This window comes from Varroa jacobsoni, unplaced genomic scaffold, assembly GCF_002532875.2.
Source record: "Varroa jacobsoni isolate VJ856 unplaced genomic scaffold, vjacob_1.0 scaffold_96, whole genome shotgun sequence".
NCBI lineage: Eukaryota > Metazoa > Arthropoda > Arachnida > Mesostigmata > Varroidae > Varroa > Varroa jacobsoni.
The window spans coordinates 304523-324225 of NW_019212998.1; the positions used below are offsets into that span (position 1 = coordinate 304523).

Genomic DNA, 19703 nt, shown 5'->3' on the forward strand with positions numbered 1-19703 from the left:
TCTCTTCAGAATCACAAACAAATCGTCAACACACTCACCGTACCAAACCACAACTCCACTTAAGAGAAGACTTAGATATAGCACAACCACACAACAAACGGCAGCGAAGACATAAGGAGGAATAGATGTGTAATAGTGAAGTTCATTTCCAGTGTCTTTACTGACTTTTGAGTATTGGATAATTCGGCGAATAGTGTTCATATTGTCGGGCACCTTCTTAGCTATCTCCTTTGCCTGCAGTATGTGCAGGGTGTCTGTAATTTGGTCCTTCATGTTTGATCTTAAGGAACGACACGGGTTCTTCTTAAGCAAGTACCTTCCTCTTCGTTATTATGGTTGAAAAAATGACTAACGGAAAATCTTCCTTTTCGAGCACGCTTCGCGGGACTACGGCAACTAAGATCTCTGTCGATTACAGAGTCGTTGCTCCAGTTATAAATGGTTGATTCTCACCTATTTAAACCCCTTACTACTGTTGAACATTGGCTTGGCTTGGCTTGGCTTGGCTTGTTGCTGTTAGATTTAACACGAAATTTTAGGGTAAGATGGCACAATCCGTTCGGTTCGGACACAGACAAGGCGACCTTTGCTTGAAACGGTCAGTTTGACTGCAAAATTATTTACTTGTTCTCACGAAGGGCTGTGTAGATCTTGCTCTCATGTATACATATTTACTGCTTGGTACAAATCTATTTTATTTTATTATTTCAACGCCTTCTCTTGTCCTGGAAACAGAGGTTTCGTTATCTTTTGGTAAATAACCGCTAAGTAGGTTTCATACGAGTTCTCCTTCGACGGACGAAGTTCATTCTAATGCGTGAATTAGTGTCTAGTATGTTGTCCTTGGGAATAGATTAGATTGCCTACGCCATAGGCTGAGCTACTACAGATGACGAAACTATAGTAACTGAACTTGTGAACCTACAGAGATAGCACAAGTCTAGTAATGTAGGACCTGCGTAGCAGGTCTATTTTCGAAAGACAAACGCATCGCGAATTCGCATTGGTCAAACTTTAGCATCACTGCTCAGAAAGTATGTGATACATAAAATAGAGCATGAAAACAAATGATAGCTCATGCCAGACCCTATATCGCGGGTGCATGCTATTGCAAATGTCCAATACAATGTCCAGAGGAGAATCCGATTGCATATTAATGAAGCGAGGCTTTTTATTGGCTTCATCTACCTCTGGTTCCTGTCTGATCAAAACAGTATCAGCCTCATATTGATCATTATTTTTCATCGCCGTCACGAAGATAACTGAAACAGATGGACGAAGAGTAGAGAGGCGTGACCATATGAAAGAGCCTAGATATTTCAATGCAAAAGCAACGAAGGTGCCCTGTGACATTCAGATCATATAATAATCATATTTAGCATTTGCCATTCATCAACTTTATATGCACTCGTAACTATCTCGTTTCTACCAAGCGATAATCTCCTCAGTAGATATTATTTTTTGACGAGTCCGTTAATCTTGTTGATTTGACTACCATATTCAGTTCGAGAGACGAAAAGGCCACAGAGAAACTTGAAAAATCTTGCCATGTTCCAAACCAGATTACCCTGGACTTGTCCATAAAACCTCATGTTTGTTCTATAGAATACCGTCACCCCCAGTAATACGATTCGCGGTGCAAATAAAGCTAGCAAATAGTCTGACTGGCTTTATTTGATGAAATATAAACTCAATAACACTAAATTCTACATGGTCAACTTTTGTGGATTGCTATCATTTATCACTATCATTACGACTGTTACAATTGTCATCACGATTTCGCTTACAGAATGTACAGCTCCGGTTGTCAGCTCTATTCATTAGGGGACGAAGCGTTCTCGCCAGCGACAGGACCCGGATGCGGGGAATCCGACAACGTCGAGCTTCCTGGATTCCTTTTCGGCTCGAGCGCACCCAACAACTGTGTCCCACCGCCAGACGCACTGGTAGCAGCATCGGCGTCAACGGTAACGGTGACGCCGCGTCTCACGACAACGCCAAGCTCTGCAATGGCCGTAGACGCCCAAGCGGCCGTAGCAGCAGCAGGTCGTAACCATCCGGCCGATGCCCATCTATCCCAGAGTCTCGTTGGCACCACAGCTGCTCCAGCTATCGTTCAGCATTCGCCAGCGATCATTTCAAGTGCGTCAGCTATCTTCGCTGGAGCAAGCGGACAGCATCAGTTGGACACGACTGGCACGCATAATCCGTCTTCAACAATAGCAGCGGCCACAACCGTAGCCACGGCACGTCTACAGCAGATACAACATGTCACAAATGGGCCACAGAAGGCAACCGGCTCGATGACGGCGAGCGGGGTCGCAGACAGAACAGAGACCACGCAGCTGGAACATCAACACCGGCATCAACAACATCAAATACACCATCAAACTCAACATCCACCTCATGATCACCAGCTGCAGCACCATCGGGCACATTTCGTACAACAGTCACGGACGACACACCATCAGCAACAACTTCAGCAGATCACACCGGCATTACCTCTTAGGTAAATTGTAGAGCAAAGCTTTAGGTGAGGTATTTCAAGAAATTTGCGTTTTTTTTTTTTTTTTTTTACAAATATAGTCTTATATTTGATTTAACAACATATAGCATATAAGAGACAATTTATAATAATAGTAATAATGTTATGTACCAATAATCAGTGTGCTTCCTGCTGTTTCCAATATGCTTGTTTAGTATTATGGGTTATTCATTCTATGTGAACAAATCGGAATTACTTATATTTAGGTACAACGTCAAAGACATGCCCCCATCAGAAGTCTAACAACGTTGGGTCTTGCCAAACTTCTCTGGGGTTTCTTCCGCAAATTTGTTGCTTATTTCCTCGATCACTAAGATCCGATAATAATTTTTGCCAGCGCTAAAATTTGAACCAGCATGCTAACATGCTTGTTAACTATGGTTACCATAGCAACGCGAGAACTACTAATTAACTACCTGGATCATACCATCTCACTTCTTATGGCCTTGATTGCGATCAAAGGCAGCTTGCCGAGGTAAATAAACGTTAGATCGATTTTGAATCAAACAGGCAGGTGTTGCACAAGTTTGAATGAGAAATGCGTGTCGTCCACGGAAGTAACTAGGTCAGAGTATAATGAACTGCTTATTGCTCTTGCAGTAAACTCTATACTGTACGTGCAGTAAGTTCTATACTGTACGAACTTCCCATAGACTTACGTTATGGGCCGCAGTGAAACTATAGATACATTGTCTGTATGAAATACATGGGTCGGACCGAACCCTTTATTCCATGATGTACTAATCTTCAACGGAAATCAATAGTTCGAAAAGAATTGCGCGTTGAATCAATAACCATGCACTGGGATGAATTTACCTGCTGAACACTCAGGGCAAAGAGGGGAGGCAACTAATCATGGCAGGAACTTCTAACAGAATCGGTGGATCAGAACTAGCCCTATACACCAAAAAGGTACAGCTTTCGGCATAATGTCACAGCATCAGTATTCGAATAGTGACACAAAGAACACGTAGTGAATTCATGCAGTGAGAGGTCTTTTTTACAAAAGTGAAAATAATCGGGAATATCTGTACGTGGACACATGTTGACTATACTGCACAGTAGTAAAACCCTTTAGCCTCCTTCTGAAGTTGTGCCACTGTCAGGAAATAATGTCGCCATCTCATTGTATCACAGTGATTCGCTTCTAAATCGTCGTAGAGTTAAATGACAGATAAACTGAATAGATAGCCACACAAGTCGTATTGTAACAGGCTTGAAGTCGTCGTGACGCCCTCATCGATAATTCCCATGAATATTGAAAAATCAGCAAACGAATATGCAGTGGTAACGTGGTTACCTCAACTTAACGACATAAGAGGTAGTCTAGGTTCAAAACCGGACGTGGACGCACTTTGTTGCCTATTGGAAGCAGTCAGCCGCCTACAGCAAGTACCGCATAAGTAAGGCTCGAAGCATTTTATAAGTAGACAAACGTGATAGTGCCATAGGATACGATGACATATATCGCAGTTTACATATAGTCAAGGGCTCGGTCCAACCTAACACCCAAAGTGCGCCATGGTGAGCGAGAGAAAAATCGATTCTTTGTTAAACTGTATATATACATATATATTTATAATATATATACATATATATATATATATATATATATGTATATATATATATATATATGTATATAATGTAAACTAATCAAATTTTTGTTGAATATTAAGCTATTAAAGTGCGTTAAATTTCCGCGTATCTAGGAAGTACGTGTATTGTAGAAATGCTAGGTGGACATCAGATCGTTTTTCTGGGGGATTACTTTTGTATAGATTCTTCTATCGATCGTAATTACTATCAGGTTACAATACCCGGTAGATCTGCGCCGATTAGCCAAAAACTTTCGCAAAACAAATGGATAACACTTTATAATATTATATAGTCTGTAACAAGATAGTTTAGCTCAGGCAATATGTTTGTATGTTGATGCGAACGATTGAATTTTATGATAAATATTGTCATCATTGCACTTAAGTTGATGACGTGAACAACGTTACGCTTCGTTCTGTTTGTTTTTTTTTGTAGCTCTAAAAAAGATCCCGTAAAGCTACTGACCGGCTCCCGTACGAAGAGATATTCAGGTCCCTTGCCTTACCGACCGCGACGAACAAAGGTTGACAAATCTGACCATCACTGCAAGATCTGCGATAAATACTACTCAAATCGGAAGCAGTTGCGTAAGCATGTAAACAGCTTTCATCCAGAGGAGCCATTTGAGATGACCTGTACGTATTGCGACATCAGAAGTCTCATAGACTATTATTTGAAATAATTAGTCCATTGTTTACGTGAGCCTCCTTTTTTCCCCATTAGTGGGTCAACGTAGAGGTCATAGTTACGAGCTGCTTGTGACGACGTTATCGATCAACCATTGTCAGAGTGATCTTTGAGGAAAACCTTGTTTACATAAGTTCACAGATAATATTTAAAGACTGACTGACTTACAACAACGCTGGTACGACAGCTCGAAGTAGCGAACCGATTGATCGCGTGTGATTTATAGCTAGTTTAGAAAGAACTGGTGCCGATGCCGAGTAGCTTTATTAGAATGGCTGCACTTTACTCAGTTCACATTTCTAACATTAGATTTTTCCTTGTAAAATGACGTGATTGATTGGTTGCCTCCGCTCGTCACCCACAAAATAAGGCATAATGTTGTACAGATGGTGAAAATTTTACGCGTTTTATCTGTGACCGAGTTACTTACTGTTCGCAGTGTCTATCATCATTTCTGAACGGCTTTATTCTGCTATAGCTATTTTATTGACACCCCGTTAGTTCTGCTAAAGCTGAAGGATCTTAGTGCTAACGAGCGTATGCTTAGAAACTGCAGTCGTCTATATCGAAGCTTGTTACCTAGAGACCTTATTGAAAACTGCCAATGGAAAGAGCTTTTCTTCTGAGACTAAATATGCTCGCTATCAGTCAACGTTGCATAAACTTCCAGAGAATTATTCACCTCTGTAGCCCCCCGCCGCCGCAGCTGCCCCAGGCGACTCCCTGTCAACGTTTTAAAAAGCTATGAAATACACAGTGTGACAGTTGTGCGACAGCTTCGACTAGTTGTGGGCTGTGAGAAGCGGTTCCTGTATGCCCGTCTTCGATTTGCATAGGTTCAGCACGTCAGTGCAACACATATTTACACACTTAGTCACAGGTCTATGCGGAGACCAAGTTAATAATCCCTGATCTATCAGTGACGGGTTGAGCTAATATCAGCAAGAGTTTTGACGGCAGTGGCAATGTCTGGTTGCGTAAAAAAAATTTCACAGAAAATGCTTAAATATTTTGTCATCGTTGACTTCGACCTAGCAGGCAACGTTGTTACACACACGCAAAGTGGACTTAGAGATTAGCTGTACAAAGCTCTGCGGTGATAATTTTTCAGCGTAACATTGTTTTGTTACAGCAAAGAACCTCAACCTCGATCGAGTCAACTGGTGCCTCGAGAAGGGTTGCGACTTTCGTCACGACCGAAACCATATCTTCACGAAGCATCTTGAAGAAAAGCACCGCATCGTTGCGGAGAGGATCGATCGCAAGTTCAACACTTTCGCTGAATATGAGCGGTACGTCAATAAGAACGGACGGTTTGTGACGGTTACATGATGTATGCCTGCTCCTACAGCGATTAAATGGTCTCGTCAGCGTCTGGCTGTTTAATAAGGATAATAGAATGTCTGCATCCGAGAAAATCAATAGCAAAGGTGAAACACGATAGAGTTATACCATTGTATCTATTTTGCCGCAGTCGAACGAACGAACGAACGTATTTTTCCTTTGTTTTGCTAATCTATTAAACACCCTTTACTGGATAAAAATTTCAGAAACATTTTGTATCACACGAACGATAAACCCAATAGTTTCTGCAGTAATAAACACTACATCATCAAAAACACTTTCGATAAAGCTGGCCAGGTCAAACAATTACAATTTCATCACTAAACGAATTTAAAAGTGCTATTCAATGTACTGCGAACGCAAAAAATACTCGTACCTAAATGGTGTACAGCAAATCATTGGTCTGCTGTCCGCCTGTAGGGGTTCCGTCAGTGATAGATGTAAACGCCTGATGTTTACAACATTACACAACCGACTAAATTGAACGACTTGGTGTTTTGTTAGGCACAAGGAAATCCAAAAATGACTGTGGAAAACGAAAAAAAAGACCATGTAGCATTTATTAACTGCTACGTTCATTGAGGCACCTTCAGCATGATGCGCAGCTTTTGTGCACACTTCAACTTACCGTAACGGTTTTCGTGAAGACTGTTCAGGCGAATAGTTTTCCTGCATTTTTAGGATTATTCACCTTTACGTCAATCATACATTTCTACTTATGAACGATTAATGTATTCCAAACTGAATCTTGACGCGCGTGTCGCTGTTCGGATTCGACTGATAACAGATGGAAGACCGAGATCGAAGAATCACAAAAGATCAAGTTCGTTGCCGGCGATGGCTATTATTGGCGATTAACGAAAGATGGCCGACGAGTTAGTCGGCAGCATTTGTTCTGTCATAAAGCCAAGGAATTCAACACGGTCGGAAAAAAGGTCACCCTTCGAATGGAAGGCCACACCGAAGACGAAATCGAACGGCTTGTCAAACCCACGTGGAATAAGATCACCGAAAGCCTAGCTAAAGAGACCCAGGCTAAGAAAAGTAAGAAATTTAGGTTTTTCCTTTTAGCATCTAATTAGCACGAAATGGGGGTCCTTCTTTAGGCGAGGCCGCTTTGAGCGAATAGTGCCAATTGCAATTGTCGGTGTACTGTGCCATCTTGGCAGTCAGTCAGTCAGTCAGTCAGTTACTAAGTTTACTCAGACGGATTCTGCTATTTGCAGATTTATTAGCACATCGTAACAACAGCGTTGCGGTCAACGGAGCCGATGATAATTCAAGCGAGAAAGAAGAAAATATCGAAGTCGCAGTTGACGAGATGGAGGTAACTAAATGAAAACGAGATTATTCTATGTCGTGATATTAATAATAGTGGAAGTTACGCTTACCGTACTTTCACTTACTCTTAACACAATTAGGCCAAGTGCGGACGTAGAATCTTGGTTGTGTCAAATTCTTATGGGTGACTCTGATCTTGGACGGCGCAAATAAGTCGACACGATTTTGAAGTTACAGATTTGTCAAGAGGGTGGCTAGTATCAGTAAGAACAAACGTTGACCTAGGAAAATGCTCCACCTACCAGTTTAGTTATACCTGGTCTTCTTATATCCCACTGTATTTATTTTTCGCCTTGTTGTGTTTTTGCAATGCGCCCGTTTGCAACATTAATTGTAATTGACCACAGGTAATTCGGCGCCTCGTACCCGGTAAACAGAACCTGATCAAGACTGCGCGGACAAACTCGAAGGGCGGCTGCTTCCTGTTTAGCCAATGCACAGCATACCTGCACGTGACGATCTTCGAACACGATCGGAGCGTGCACGTAGATGGCTGTCTTTCACATTATGGTCACGATCCCGTGCTGGAGCATGACATTTTCGACCTTCCCGAAAGTGTCGTATCAAAGATAAAACAGAGATTCGTAATGGGGCATTCACTGGAAGAGGTACGGTGCTTTGCGGCCAACCAATGGCCGCATTTCTGTCTAAAGGACGGCGCACTCGAGGGCATTCGCGACCGAAACCTCCGTCGTATCCTATTCAAACAGTACTACGCGCCATTCACCAATATTTTTGAAAGAGTTGTTGATATCAGTCGAACCATAAATCAATTCTACTATGTAGAACCGGAGGGCATACTCGTTACACTCCTTAACATTGAGCACACGTTGCATGACCTGCACAAACAACTTGTGAAAAAGGTCAACGAAAAGGTGTACCCAAAGTACAAACCGGAAAAGGTCTTTCGAGACTCGCCGGTCGATATTCAGCAAGTTCTTGAAACGTTGTCGATGCAGCAGAACTTCAGTCATTTCAAGCGATTGGTCAGGTACTCGGAACACCATAAAGCGTTCTACATGAACCATAAGATAACGAAGGATAACCTTCAGTGCGTTAGTGAGTTTGACATGGCACTCGCGGACGATGGCTATCGTTGTTTTGAACTCGACGAAGACAATAAGCGGTCAGGAGACGAGCAAATTCGGCGAAAACGAAGGGACTTATCAGTTGGTGAAGATGATTCATCGAATTCGTTAGAGAAGGCCCCGTTCCAGACGAGAGTTGTTTCGAAGGTGTGTAGCGTGTAAGATGGTTTCGGTGAATTCCTTCCTTGAAGGTTTAACGTATTCCAAGAAATGTAGCTTTCTCGTATTTCATATATATATAATGTGTTAAGTGTCTGCAATTGACAGTTTCAGCAAAAAGGTAAACTTATGCCTGATTGAATTGATTCATTTAAGAAACAAGGAATGCCTAATAAAAGCATTATTTAATTTATTATCGTTCGAACCAGAGTACCGCTTGAATCTATTCTAATTGTCCTTAGTCTTTCTCACGGGAATGCTTGCCTATAAAAAAAATAAGACGCCTAATTTTAGGCGTTTTATTTTATCCCTACCTAAACTTTTTCAGTAACGTTATATGACATAAAGTAGGCTTTGCTAGTAGTTTGATCTACCTCCTGTGACGCGTACCAGTCGATTTCTGTATTAATACGAATTTTCAGGATGCTGGCCCTGACGAATCGATCGAGGACCTAACTATGAGTTCACAAATTACCGCATCTGTGCCAGCTCCATTATGTTCTACAGCCGGACCTTCAATCATAGAGCTCAATCCAACTTTAAACGTATCTCTGCCAAATTTTAACACCGCTATCGATCAGGACCGTACCAACCGCCACAGTGGAACCTTATCTACGGATGTCATTCAAGATCAAAGCCATTATCATCAGCGGGATCATCGGCAAGTGTATGACCATCACCTTCACCCGCAGCAACGGCATCAGTCGTGCGAGATCCACTTCATGGACACTTCGGTTCCAGTTTCGGCCTTACCAAGCTTTAGCACCTCGACAACAAGTAATTCGACCGCAGCCGAACATGACACAAAGAAGTCATCTTTCAACGAGTTCCTTCAGCGCGCAGCCGAAGCGACCCATCATGGTGAAGACCAGAAGCAGGGGCACGCTCCGACCCAGCAAAAGGAGCAGCAACGAGGGATTATCAGTGACACTCAATGTCTGCATAACCATCAAGTATCTTTTTCCGCTGAAGATGAGAGTCTGACACTGTCCCATCTACCCGAATTTCTGCCAAAATCTCCGATCGAAGTTGGGAACGCCGCAAAAGCAGATATTTCATTAGCAGTTTCGTCCGCAGTGCAGCTAGCTACGTCAGTTCCAACCGGAGGGGACTCAGCCAACGCGACCGCTGCTGCCCACATATCGACAGTGGACTTGTCTACGTACCTGACGCTTGGGGCGCCGTTTGGAGCGCCTGATAGCGATAATGAGGCTGGGAATGAGGGTGATCTCATGTTGAGTTTCGACCATTTGTTCGGTCTGAGAACGCCACAAAGCTGAGGCAGCCGGTACTCTAACGGACTAAGTGAGTGCAGTGAAAAGTGACACTTTTATTGTTGGATAAATATGATTCGCTAGCTGAAGAAAAGTTCGGAAATCCGGAAGTACAGAACTATAGATAAAATGTCAAATGTGTCATAAGCGAGAAGTTTTTTTCTTACCTATTTTTGGGCTCTTGACAATGTCATGAATGGTAAGGTGGTGATTGGCCCGAGACTTTGATTGGTTGGGATGTTAGTGAATTCACTTCTTGCCTTTGTTTTTTAATTTGTAGATTTTTGGTTATTAAAGAGGCGATCTTGTTTTTTAACCGTTAAAGGAAGCGTTGCCATTTAAGGACCACACATTTACAGTAGGGCGCAAGCACTTTTTCATAGGTGGTCCACATGCGTTTAGGATTTTTTAAAAACGCTGCTCCACACATATCGATAATCACCATGCGGCTCTGTTGCTACTAGTGTATTTTATTATATGTTGCATCATTTCATGTAGTTATTATTTAACCGACTCCATTTTTCTTTGTTATCGCAGATGGTGATCCTGTAGAATGTGAAATGCTTAGAGTTACACAGAGAACACATGGAAGTGTTCAAACTCATTTGAATACGCGCACCCTGATGCACCTTGAGCAACCGGATGAACGATACAGGAATAAATCGAGCCTAATTATTTGCGAGTAACCTCACAAGAATGAAACTTTACCACTAATTCATTATATTGGTTACAAACAGTTTGAGTGCGAAGGAGATGCTCGATTAGCTCTCAGCTGAAACGACCGCTGTCCCCCGCGTGAGATCTTAAAGGGAAGCCCCGAAGGGGTTTCAATTCTGATTCGCACGTGCCGCTACAACGAACTGGATTCTCGATAGCTGCGAACCCATTAGCGCATTACAAATGGGCTATGCCTCTACGAGCTCTCGTGTATACTAAACCTCCTACCATTCTGCGAAAAAATTAGCCGAAACCCGCTGTGAAAGCAGCTGATGGCGCGTTACTCTGATGTGAGTTGTTGGTTATTAATGTCACCTGACAACTGTAAATAGTTTCGTTGACGAAGCTGATGGGCTACATGACCTTTCCCATTACATAATCTTTGTGTCAGACCTTATTATATTTAGGAATACATTACAAGTAACAGTATTTAATCCGGAAACGCTTTAGGTAGTGTCCTAATGTATATATATACAGGGTGTCCAAAAAGATATGCACTGTTTATTGGGTTCCAAAGTTGTGTATATATTATAATCAATGGTCCAAGATTAACCTTTCAACACAAACAATTCATTCCAAGGGACCCTCCAAGAGAGAGAGAGAGAGAGAGAGAGAGAGAGAGAGAGCGAGAGAGAGAGAGAGAGAAGAAGACTATTTTGCGGATAGGACCTGGGAAAAATGAACAAAACGTATTGGTATCGACAGAGGTTGTCTGAAGCCATAACGCTACATTTAAATCAAACGGCATAAATAGGCATGATTGACATTCGACTTACAAAACGATGATAAATCTACATCTGTTACGCAGGAAAATCATGGAAGTTTACCAAGAGTTAGTGTGGTGCAACATTTCAAGCAAGGATTTATATGGGCCATCGTCTTTTCACAATTTAGTTACATGAATTTGATGCAATAATCTCTTTTCTTACGCATCTTTAGGGATTTTGGAGAAAATGGCGAATCTTATTACCAACAAGACGGAGCACCTGCACCGTATTATCGTGATGTAGGAACCTATCTCGATGAGAGCCTTCTAAACGGAGATGACGTTTGAACGAACAGGCCCCGAAGGACCCCAGCTGGCTGTTGTTCAGACCTGGGTGCCAATGGGCTTTTTCGTGCGGACGCCTTAAAAATGAAATCTACACCAGAAAACTGACAACACTGGGATATGGAAAAATCCAAAACGAGCAATAACATGTCGTAGCACCAAATTAACCGTTTGTTGGAATTTGGAAAGCTATACATATCACCTAGACTCTTTCGGAATTGAAGTATTAATTATATGTAAAAAAGTTATTCAAATTGAGAATACGCTTTTTGAGGTACCCTGTCCGTATCAATATTTATAAATAAAAAAATGTAAAAAGAAAAAAACACAATACAATAGTAAAAAAAGGTTTCATTGTGCTGCTTATCGAAAAACACGTAGGGCAAAATATGCAATAGGCTAGAGTTGATTTTTACAGGAGAAGAAAGTCGAGTTCGTTGAAGTACGATCTCGTCACTTTATCTTATCGCCAGCCAATGAATGTAAACGACATACTTTTTCCCATTGTCATTACATGAGGGCAACTACTCAATTGGTTCGCTCTTCGGAGTAGACCTTTTCCGAATCCTACGTACAGAACGCGTTAAAAGGTTGGAGTAATTTTCCTGCACGACGTTTACACGCACTTGCTATGCACCATGAAAGGAAAACTTTGCTACCAATAGAGAGACAGCGGTTTTCAGTCTCACGCTTAGTCATTGATTAGACAAGGAGCGCTTAGCCCATTTAATATTGGGTCGACCGAATATAATACCCAGTTAGTGTGCAACACTGGTTAGTAAATATCATGAGAGATAGTATAAAAACACCACATCTATAATCTTCCTTATTAACTAATTGTCAGAATGACCAAAGCCAAAACGGCTATCCGTTCTTGGTCTGACGATTCTAGCTTTGAAGGCCTTGCAACAAGATTGTAGTAGAAAATGATAGTAGTACAGATACAGAGATTGATATAATATTCGCTTGAATAAAATACGACCAGGAAGTAGTAACTGTGTTGACACAATGTCAATTAATTCGTACAATTTAATGCAACTTCATCAGATACGGTCCTGCTAACATGTTTAGCTGCAAGCTTCCACGTAAAATTTCGGGCCTTAGCTAAGGACATTTTTTTTTTTGAAAATTATCGACTCTCCGACATCGTTTTCTCATAAAGGATCTGGTTAGGGTAAACGAAAATTGTGTCAATAGCATACTTCGTCTAATTATCGGCTCTGTTATTGAAAGGAGTGCCAGTTGTTTCTCGACAATATCGAGTGTCAGCCCTTGAAAAAATAGGACAAAAAAAAAAAAAAAAAACGAAAAAATTAAAACAGAGCATACACTGTTCTAGTTGGAATTAGAATTTACATTAATGCAATTAATTACTGTAACAGTTACGCTAGAAGCTTGGCTCGAACACTATCGATAAATCAGGGAAACGATTCGTGGTTCCGACATAGCCTATTATGCACGCCCCAACAACGGGATCAGGGTATGATCAGAAAAAGTATATTGCAGCAGTGCTGATAGGCAATTAAGATCTTTTTGGGTGTTGTTACTGGGCTACTCTGGCGATTTAGCGCCGAATTGATCGCCATCACGTCGTTAGCTTTTCCTAAGCAACGATCTGCTTCGAAATATAACCAAATTAGAGAGCGGGGAGTACTATATGTATGACACAAACGGTAATGGCAAGTCTGACCAGTGGTTAGTAATACTGTCCGTGCACCTGCACGAACCTTATCTTAACGGTGACAGGGCACGTTCGACATGTTTTTACAGTAGAAACAAAGAGCTTCATTTTCGCGATGGCAAAAGCGGCGGCGGCGGCGGCGGCTTAAGTGACTCGTTTAGATGAAAATTTCTCCACGCATAGCCAATAGACTTGACTATAGAACACGTTCCAATACCGCCTTCTATAATTTCATAGTATATTTGAGATTTCTATTAATTCGTTTCAATCGATCTGTCAATTTGTTATTTCAGCAGCTTTAGTTGCTTACTTATTACAACTTGGAACTATTATTTTAACATGTCAAACTTTGCGTAAGTTATAACAACCAGTTCGGCTCGTTCTGTCGGTTATCCACGAGATGTACCGCGCCATATATCGTCATCGTTTGTCATATATATTAAGCTTGCCTGCTTAGCAGCGGCTACTGCCGCGACGACGATAAAAAAAAGATTATATTAATAATACCGAAGACCTACGAAGAAATGTTTAGAAGGATATATATGTATTCGTAATGGTGTAGCATTTAGAATAGCTAACGTCTAGATCCTAAAATGATAGCAACACTAGGCGCAAGCTGGGTTATGCTTGCTGGTTTTCAAACAAATAGCTGGAAATACACATAGCTACTATCTGCGAATGTTCTAGTCCCATTTGTGTATATGTCCTTCTACTTTGTCGATATCGACAATTATCCTTAATTCTTTCACTTCATACTACGCCTGTTTTCCTACTGATTCACGCGCATCGGCTTCGCAGCCATATCTAAAGCAACCTCGCGAGTCAAGCACGAAAAATAGACACCAATACAACTATAGGTTTGTGATGTAATTGGCATGTCGCTTCGTAAGTCTGTCGGAGAAAATCCTGATATCGAATCCAACAAGGCCCAACTTGCCCAGTCCTTGATCCTACATATGTGTGTGAAAAGGGGCAGTTCCGAGGATTTGCTATTACAGGAAAGCTCGAATTAATTCATAAGGGTTAGTTGGGTTTTCTGTCTGTTACAAACGTTCCCCATATACAGCCCATTTTAACTGATAAAAATTGGAAAAGCTCGTAGTGCACAGGTGCATTTCAGTTAGTTGTCGTTAGTGTCTATTTGGACGTGGTCTCAATGGGAGTTTTTCCGAAGGAAGCGCACAGGCGGAACGGTAGTTGCAACAGCCATATGCATTGCTGCTCTATCCTTATCCTATCTTCTCTGATAACTCGCAGTCTTATTTTGTTCTATAGAACCTAAAGAATATAAAAGTGAGCCAGTCTCGGCCACCGATTTCCGTAGGCTGCGAACACATTCAAATGAAATACCGATTCTTCTTTGTTACGACATTTTGTTACCCTTTTTCCTGGAAAGCTGTAGCTATAAGAAATAAATAAAAAGGGAATAAGTAGAGACTGTATTTATCTTCATTTTCGTAAGTGTAAATTATGCAACATGTCTAAAGGAAAGTCCTGCTAGGGAATCCGAGTCAAAAAGAAAAAAAAATATATATTAACAGTCGGCAACAATTCAGCCTATGAGAAATAATGACGTAAACGGCTATCAGTGAACTGTTATGCCCCCTTTAGTATTTTTGGGTTACCGCGTCCTCGATCGTATAGCTAAAAGAGGCGGTTCCGAGCACTTGTGAACTTGGCAAAGTCGGCTAAGGATGATAAAAAAGAAATGAACAAATAAATAAAAAAAAAAAACAAGCCAATAGGTGTGCAAGCGCACATGTCGACGCGCATTGTTATTATGGTGGTGAAGTGGTACCGCGTTTCGTTCCAGTATATATATATATATATATATATATTAACACTAAATGTCATTGCCGTTTCTTATTTACGGACAGCTGGCGCTTTAGCTGGCAAAGTATGATTTAGCAATAATTAGAAATAGAGCTATTTAAGGAAGAAGCTAGTCGAGTAACGTTTTCAAATTATGTCCGATTTAGATAATTTACTATTACTAAATCGCATTTATTATAGTCCATTGGAAATTAATGCCGCCTGCATCTCTGACTAAATTCTGAACTAGCCTTTACTAATCACTTTCGCCAAATCGGACTCTGAAATATTCTCAGTAGTTGTGTTTAACAACAATAGGTGAACTCTACTTTATGTTTAGATCGCTGCCGCCTTGTTACAGACAGACAGACAGCCAACGGTTCACTAATCATAGCTCAAATACAAGCAACCAAGATTGCTATTATTTAATCGTTTTATCCCCTTGTTCATGAATAACGAGCGCTTTAGATAGCGAAAATCATTTTGCTCGTGTTAAAATTTACCGATATTGTCCTGGTCTCTCAGCAGGGCTCCTTGCCCGCACGGATTCTCATACCGAAACAGTATATGCCCTTTCGCTGTTTTGTTGTCTCCTCGTACTAGGATTGAATCTATCGCGTTGCGAAGTCTGTTCAAGTAGGTCCCTTAAATTCCCGCGAAAAAGAGAAAAATACTTTACCGCAGCGGTGAAATGATGTCGAGGAGCCCATACGCACGAGAAAAGAACTTTTGGGTTCGAGCCCGAAATGGCTCAACAATATACTCTCTCCGATTTGATTGAGGAATTTCATTGCGCCCATGCATTACTTATGTTCCGACTGAAATAAATACAAACCATCTTCCGGGATGGAACTGATTAGCGATTTCGACCCTTTGAGTAGTAGCTATCGAGGCTTCCATTCGTCGATCTCGCATTGTCGGTCGTAGTATCTATGGGATGATATGATAGATGGTTTTAATAAACATTGACACACCGGATTTGGTTCTTCTCCGAGTAGGACTTGGCCTCTGCACCCACGCAAGAGGTCAGCATCGAATCTCGAGCTTCAGCAGTAATTTCGGATCCATTGAATACAAGGATACATCTACCTAGTTCGGTTGGGTTTCGCGCTGCTGGAGCCGATCGGCTTGCGTTTTAATGATGATCGTCGTAGCTTTTTTTAGTAATTGGCTGGAATTAGCTAGTTAGGTCAAACAACGCTGAGATTCTAGGTGCTCAAATGACCCGACAAATATGGGTAATGTTGTTACCGATCGCGAAATTGAAGTATTTCATCACCAAGTGGCAGAAGTTTACGTTCATAACTTTTTGCTCGTTGAGACAACATTGCGGTGGACCAGACGTAATTCTACGTCAAAACAGTGGCGGCCACGTTCTGTTCAAAGATGCAGTAAGAATAATAGATGTGAAGCCATGGGATGTAGCTTACGGGGGCACTACAATAATAATAGCTTACATTAGAAATGAAACGAATTCGACGGAGCGGTCATCAGGTTTACTTAAAACGATACTGGGGATAGATCCCTGCTCTGTATGAGGATGGCAAGGCCTCAAAAGGAGACCACCTCGAGTTAGGAGTTTCGTTATATTGCGCATTGAAAACTATAGATAATACAAAAACTGTTGCAAGTATTCGTTGGGCACGATATAATATTTTAAAAAAACTGCTCAACAAGCCGAAAAACCGACAAATAAAGTTAAATAGTCGCGGGTCACCAGCTGAACGGAAGGCTTTAGCATACGCGACGCCTCATTGACGCTAGCTGAACTTTTTGTACGCATCGACCCCTCACCGTTCGATTTTTTAGGTATATAACAGATTCAATGTTTAAGAGTGCATCGGGGTGCATTATGGTAGAGTTTATTCGAAGGAGGTGCGCGCAACTGCGTATGATACTTAGACTGTAGATCTTAATGCAAGTGTCTCCTAAGATAGCGCAAACGCTTCCTCAAGAAAAGCAAGATAACGAAAAATGAATTCTTCGGCATTTCAAAGGTGTTTGACATATCCCCATTAAGAAAAGCCTACTTACTTACTTACTTAACATAATGAAACCACCCCCAGACTCCCATACTGACCAGGCCTACGTGCAAAAAATATTGACTATGTCGAATTGTGGTCATGTGAGGATATGGGAAATCCACCTAAACCACAATCACAGAACAGCACCGATGCGCAGATGCTCAAATACTACTGCTTCCAGAAATGAAATTAGGGCAAGCGTTCGGCTGAAATAGCTGTCAATGGAAGACCGCAACGCGCGCTATACCGAACTAAGTGGTACATTTTGACAATTTCGTAAGGGACCTTACCAATCTACACACAGGTAACATTACTAAATAAAACAACAAAGAACAAAACAACCATGATTTTCTATCTTTTCATATTACACAACGTACAGGTACATGCGTTGATCCGCCACACGTAGTCCCTCTTGTAGCATTCATTCCTCGTAATAGTTTTAGGAGCAATACGGCGTCTACCCCAAGCAGACGATCTGGTCTGATTTTGAATAAATACGTAAAAAATTTGATTTTTTGCCGTTGACTTAAAATTCAACCGCAACAACTCTCTAACGTTTAAAGATGATGATGATGATGTAGGAAGTAAATCGTAACTAACTACGCCACTTTCCCTAACGCTAAACATTTTTTGCATAAATAATTGCCTTCGGCGAATGAACAATTTCGTCGTAAAAGGTTTTCTGAGAACCAGCCATCTGAGATGATGTCTAATGGAAATAAACTAGCTTCATTAATAAATAACTAAATGTTTCTTTTTTTTTTCTTCTTTTTAATTGCCTACGTATTCCTGATATTTGCGATGTAGCTATTTCTATCAAGCCCGACCGATGTGAATCGTGGGAGACAACAGCAACACATTTGAGCAGATCCCTTTCGGCCTTATTTCGAAACGATCGACTTTTAGCATAATAGGAATAGAAGCATTTTACTGTGCGATCGTGGATACGAACATTTCGTATTTTGGCAACAGTAAATGCTGATCGATCCTATCGAAAATAACTTTCTTAATCAAACTAAGTGCGAGCGGAATTAATAGACGTTAGGTCTAGCCCTGGTTCATTGCCAACTATTGAGAGCAAGCGCAACGAGATCGTCGTTTGAATCGTGGCGCGCTGAGATATTTTCAAAAATACAACTTATAAATGCAGTTTTTCGATTTTTTCCACTTAGCACCAGCTGTTACTATCACTACATATGCGAACAAGCGCCCGGAACTATTTGTATTTAGGTATAGCATCAATTGATTTCCATAAAAGTATTCGATTTTCCTGCATTTATTTTGCCATCTCTTATTTGCAGCATTTAAGACTTTGGTATAGTGAATAGTCGTTTACACCGCTAAGTTGACCACTGCTCTTTTGCAGTGCTTTAATTAATTAGATTTAATTGAATAATAGGTTTAATGACAACTTCATATTATAAGATCTGTCACAAGTTAACTTGAAACGCTCGGCCGAAAAAATAAGAAATGTCCGAAAGAACATTGTTAGCCATTGGCCAAAAGTAAAATTGCTTCAGGGCTTTAATTTATTCGAATAGAGCCATTGTTGTAAGATAAACCTTGTAGTAAGTAGAAGACAGGAGCAACTTATTTACTAATGTTTAAGGAATTGTTATTACACCTAAGTCGCGTGTGGATGGCATTATGCGGTTAGAGAAAATGTATCGTGCTCTGTCACCTCTCTGTGCATACGCTACGTTTGTTGACTATATATTTAACTCTCAATGGCAAAGCACAACGAACTTGTCAATAACATTAAGTTGTAGTTGTGAAATACAGGTGGTTCTCAAAGAGGTTAACAATATTCATGAGTACTAGTCTATTCGAATCATTTCCCCTATCGGTTTCCCTCAGCTTTTCCCCTATGAACCTAGGGCCTACGTTCTTATCCGGGTGTACAGCAAGGTTCATTAAGTACTTGAAAGAAGGTCTAAATATTGCCGTTAATATTGTTATTACTGCCAGCACCGTTATTATGTTTAAACTAAATGTTTGTTAGTGAATGGTGGCGTTAAACCAGGTCTCCCCTTGAGGACCACTGACCACTAATGGACGAATTAGTGCAACATCGCTGGAATGATATGGTGGCTAAAATATAACTCCGCTGACCCTCCACGAACCTTTACAATGTTCCATGGAAAGGCGATATTTGTCGGCGGCCTTCAAAATAGCTTAAATACAACTACCTATATATTTCTTGGCCCTTTAAGTTCGCACGCGGGACACAGCTGCGTCGAAGCCTTAATTACTGATGACCTATTGATTGGCAGGCCAACAGAAGCGAACATGTGGCACAACATTGTAAAAGCTGTTGTATACATACAGTCACTTTGCTCCTAGCTTAGAGACAATAGTAGAGTGCCTTCTCCGGTTGTGTTGCT

The 19703-nt window shown here is 41.1% G+C and overlaps 2 protein-coding genes across 4 annotated transcripts in view; one reads left to right on the forward strand and one right to left on the reverse strand.

Annotated features, from left to right (window-relative positions):
* LOC111264428 (uncharacterized) overlaps positions 1 to 19703 on the reverse strand; it is a 31783-nt gene that overhangs the window by 2092 nt on the left and 9988 nt on the right. Inside the window, exons 1-2 of one of the 3 annotated variants that reach the window (XM_086970069.1) lie at positions 1788 to 1877; positions 39 to 1262 (exon numbers count right to left, since the gene is read on the reverse strand). The exons of 1 other annotated variant lie outside the window; for it this stretch is intronic. In XM_086970069.1, the coding sequence (XP_086826195.1) occupies positions 39 to 273 (235 nt within the window). In that variant the 5' untranslated portion in view covers positions 274 to 1262; positions 1788 to 1877. Of the gene's footprint in view, positions 1 to 38; positions 1263 to 1787; positions 2346 to 19703 lie in introns of those variants that run through there. One more of the 3 variants, XR_015312675.1, reaches the window with a different exon arrangement.
* LOC111264307 (uncharacterized) lies at positions 1791 to 12817 on the forward strand. The gene is made up of 8 exons (XM_022840081.2): positions 1791 to 2509; positions 4577 to 4776; positions 5961 to 6120; positions 6960 to 7216; positions 7399 to 7499; positions 7861 to 8748; positions 9183 to 10065; positions 10572 to 12817. The coding sequence occupies exons 1-7, from the start codon at positions 1791 to 1793 to the stop codon at positions 10038 to 10040; spliced, it is 3183 nt and encodes a 1060-aa protein (XP_022695816.1). The 3' UTR covers positions 10041 to 10065; positions 10572 to 12817.

Excerpts from the sequence above, each read along its gene's own strand:
- LOC111264307 (XM_022840081.2), top strand. The coding sequence starts at position 1,791 with ATGTACAGCTCCGGTTGTCAGCTCTATTCATTAGGGGACGAAGCGTTC. Across the intron at positions 6,121-6,959 it reads ACTTTCGCTGAATATGAGCG|ATGGAAGACCGAGATCGAAG; the intron begins GTACGTCAATAA and ends GACTGATAACAG. Across the intron at positions 8,749-9,182 it reads AGACGAGAGTTGTTTCGAAG|GATGCTGGCCCTGACGAATC; the intron begins GTGTGTAGCGTG and ends ACGAATTTTCAG.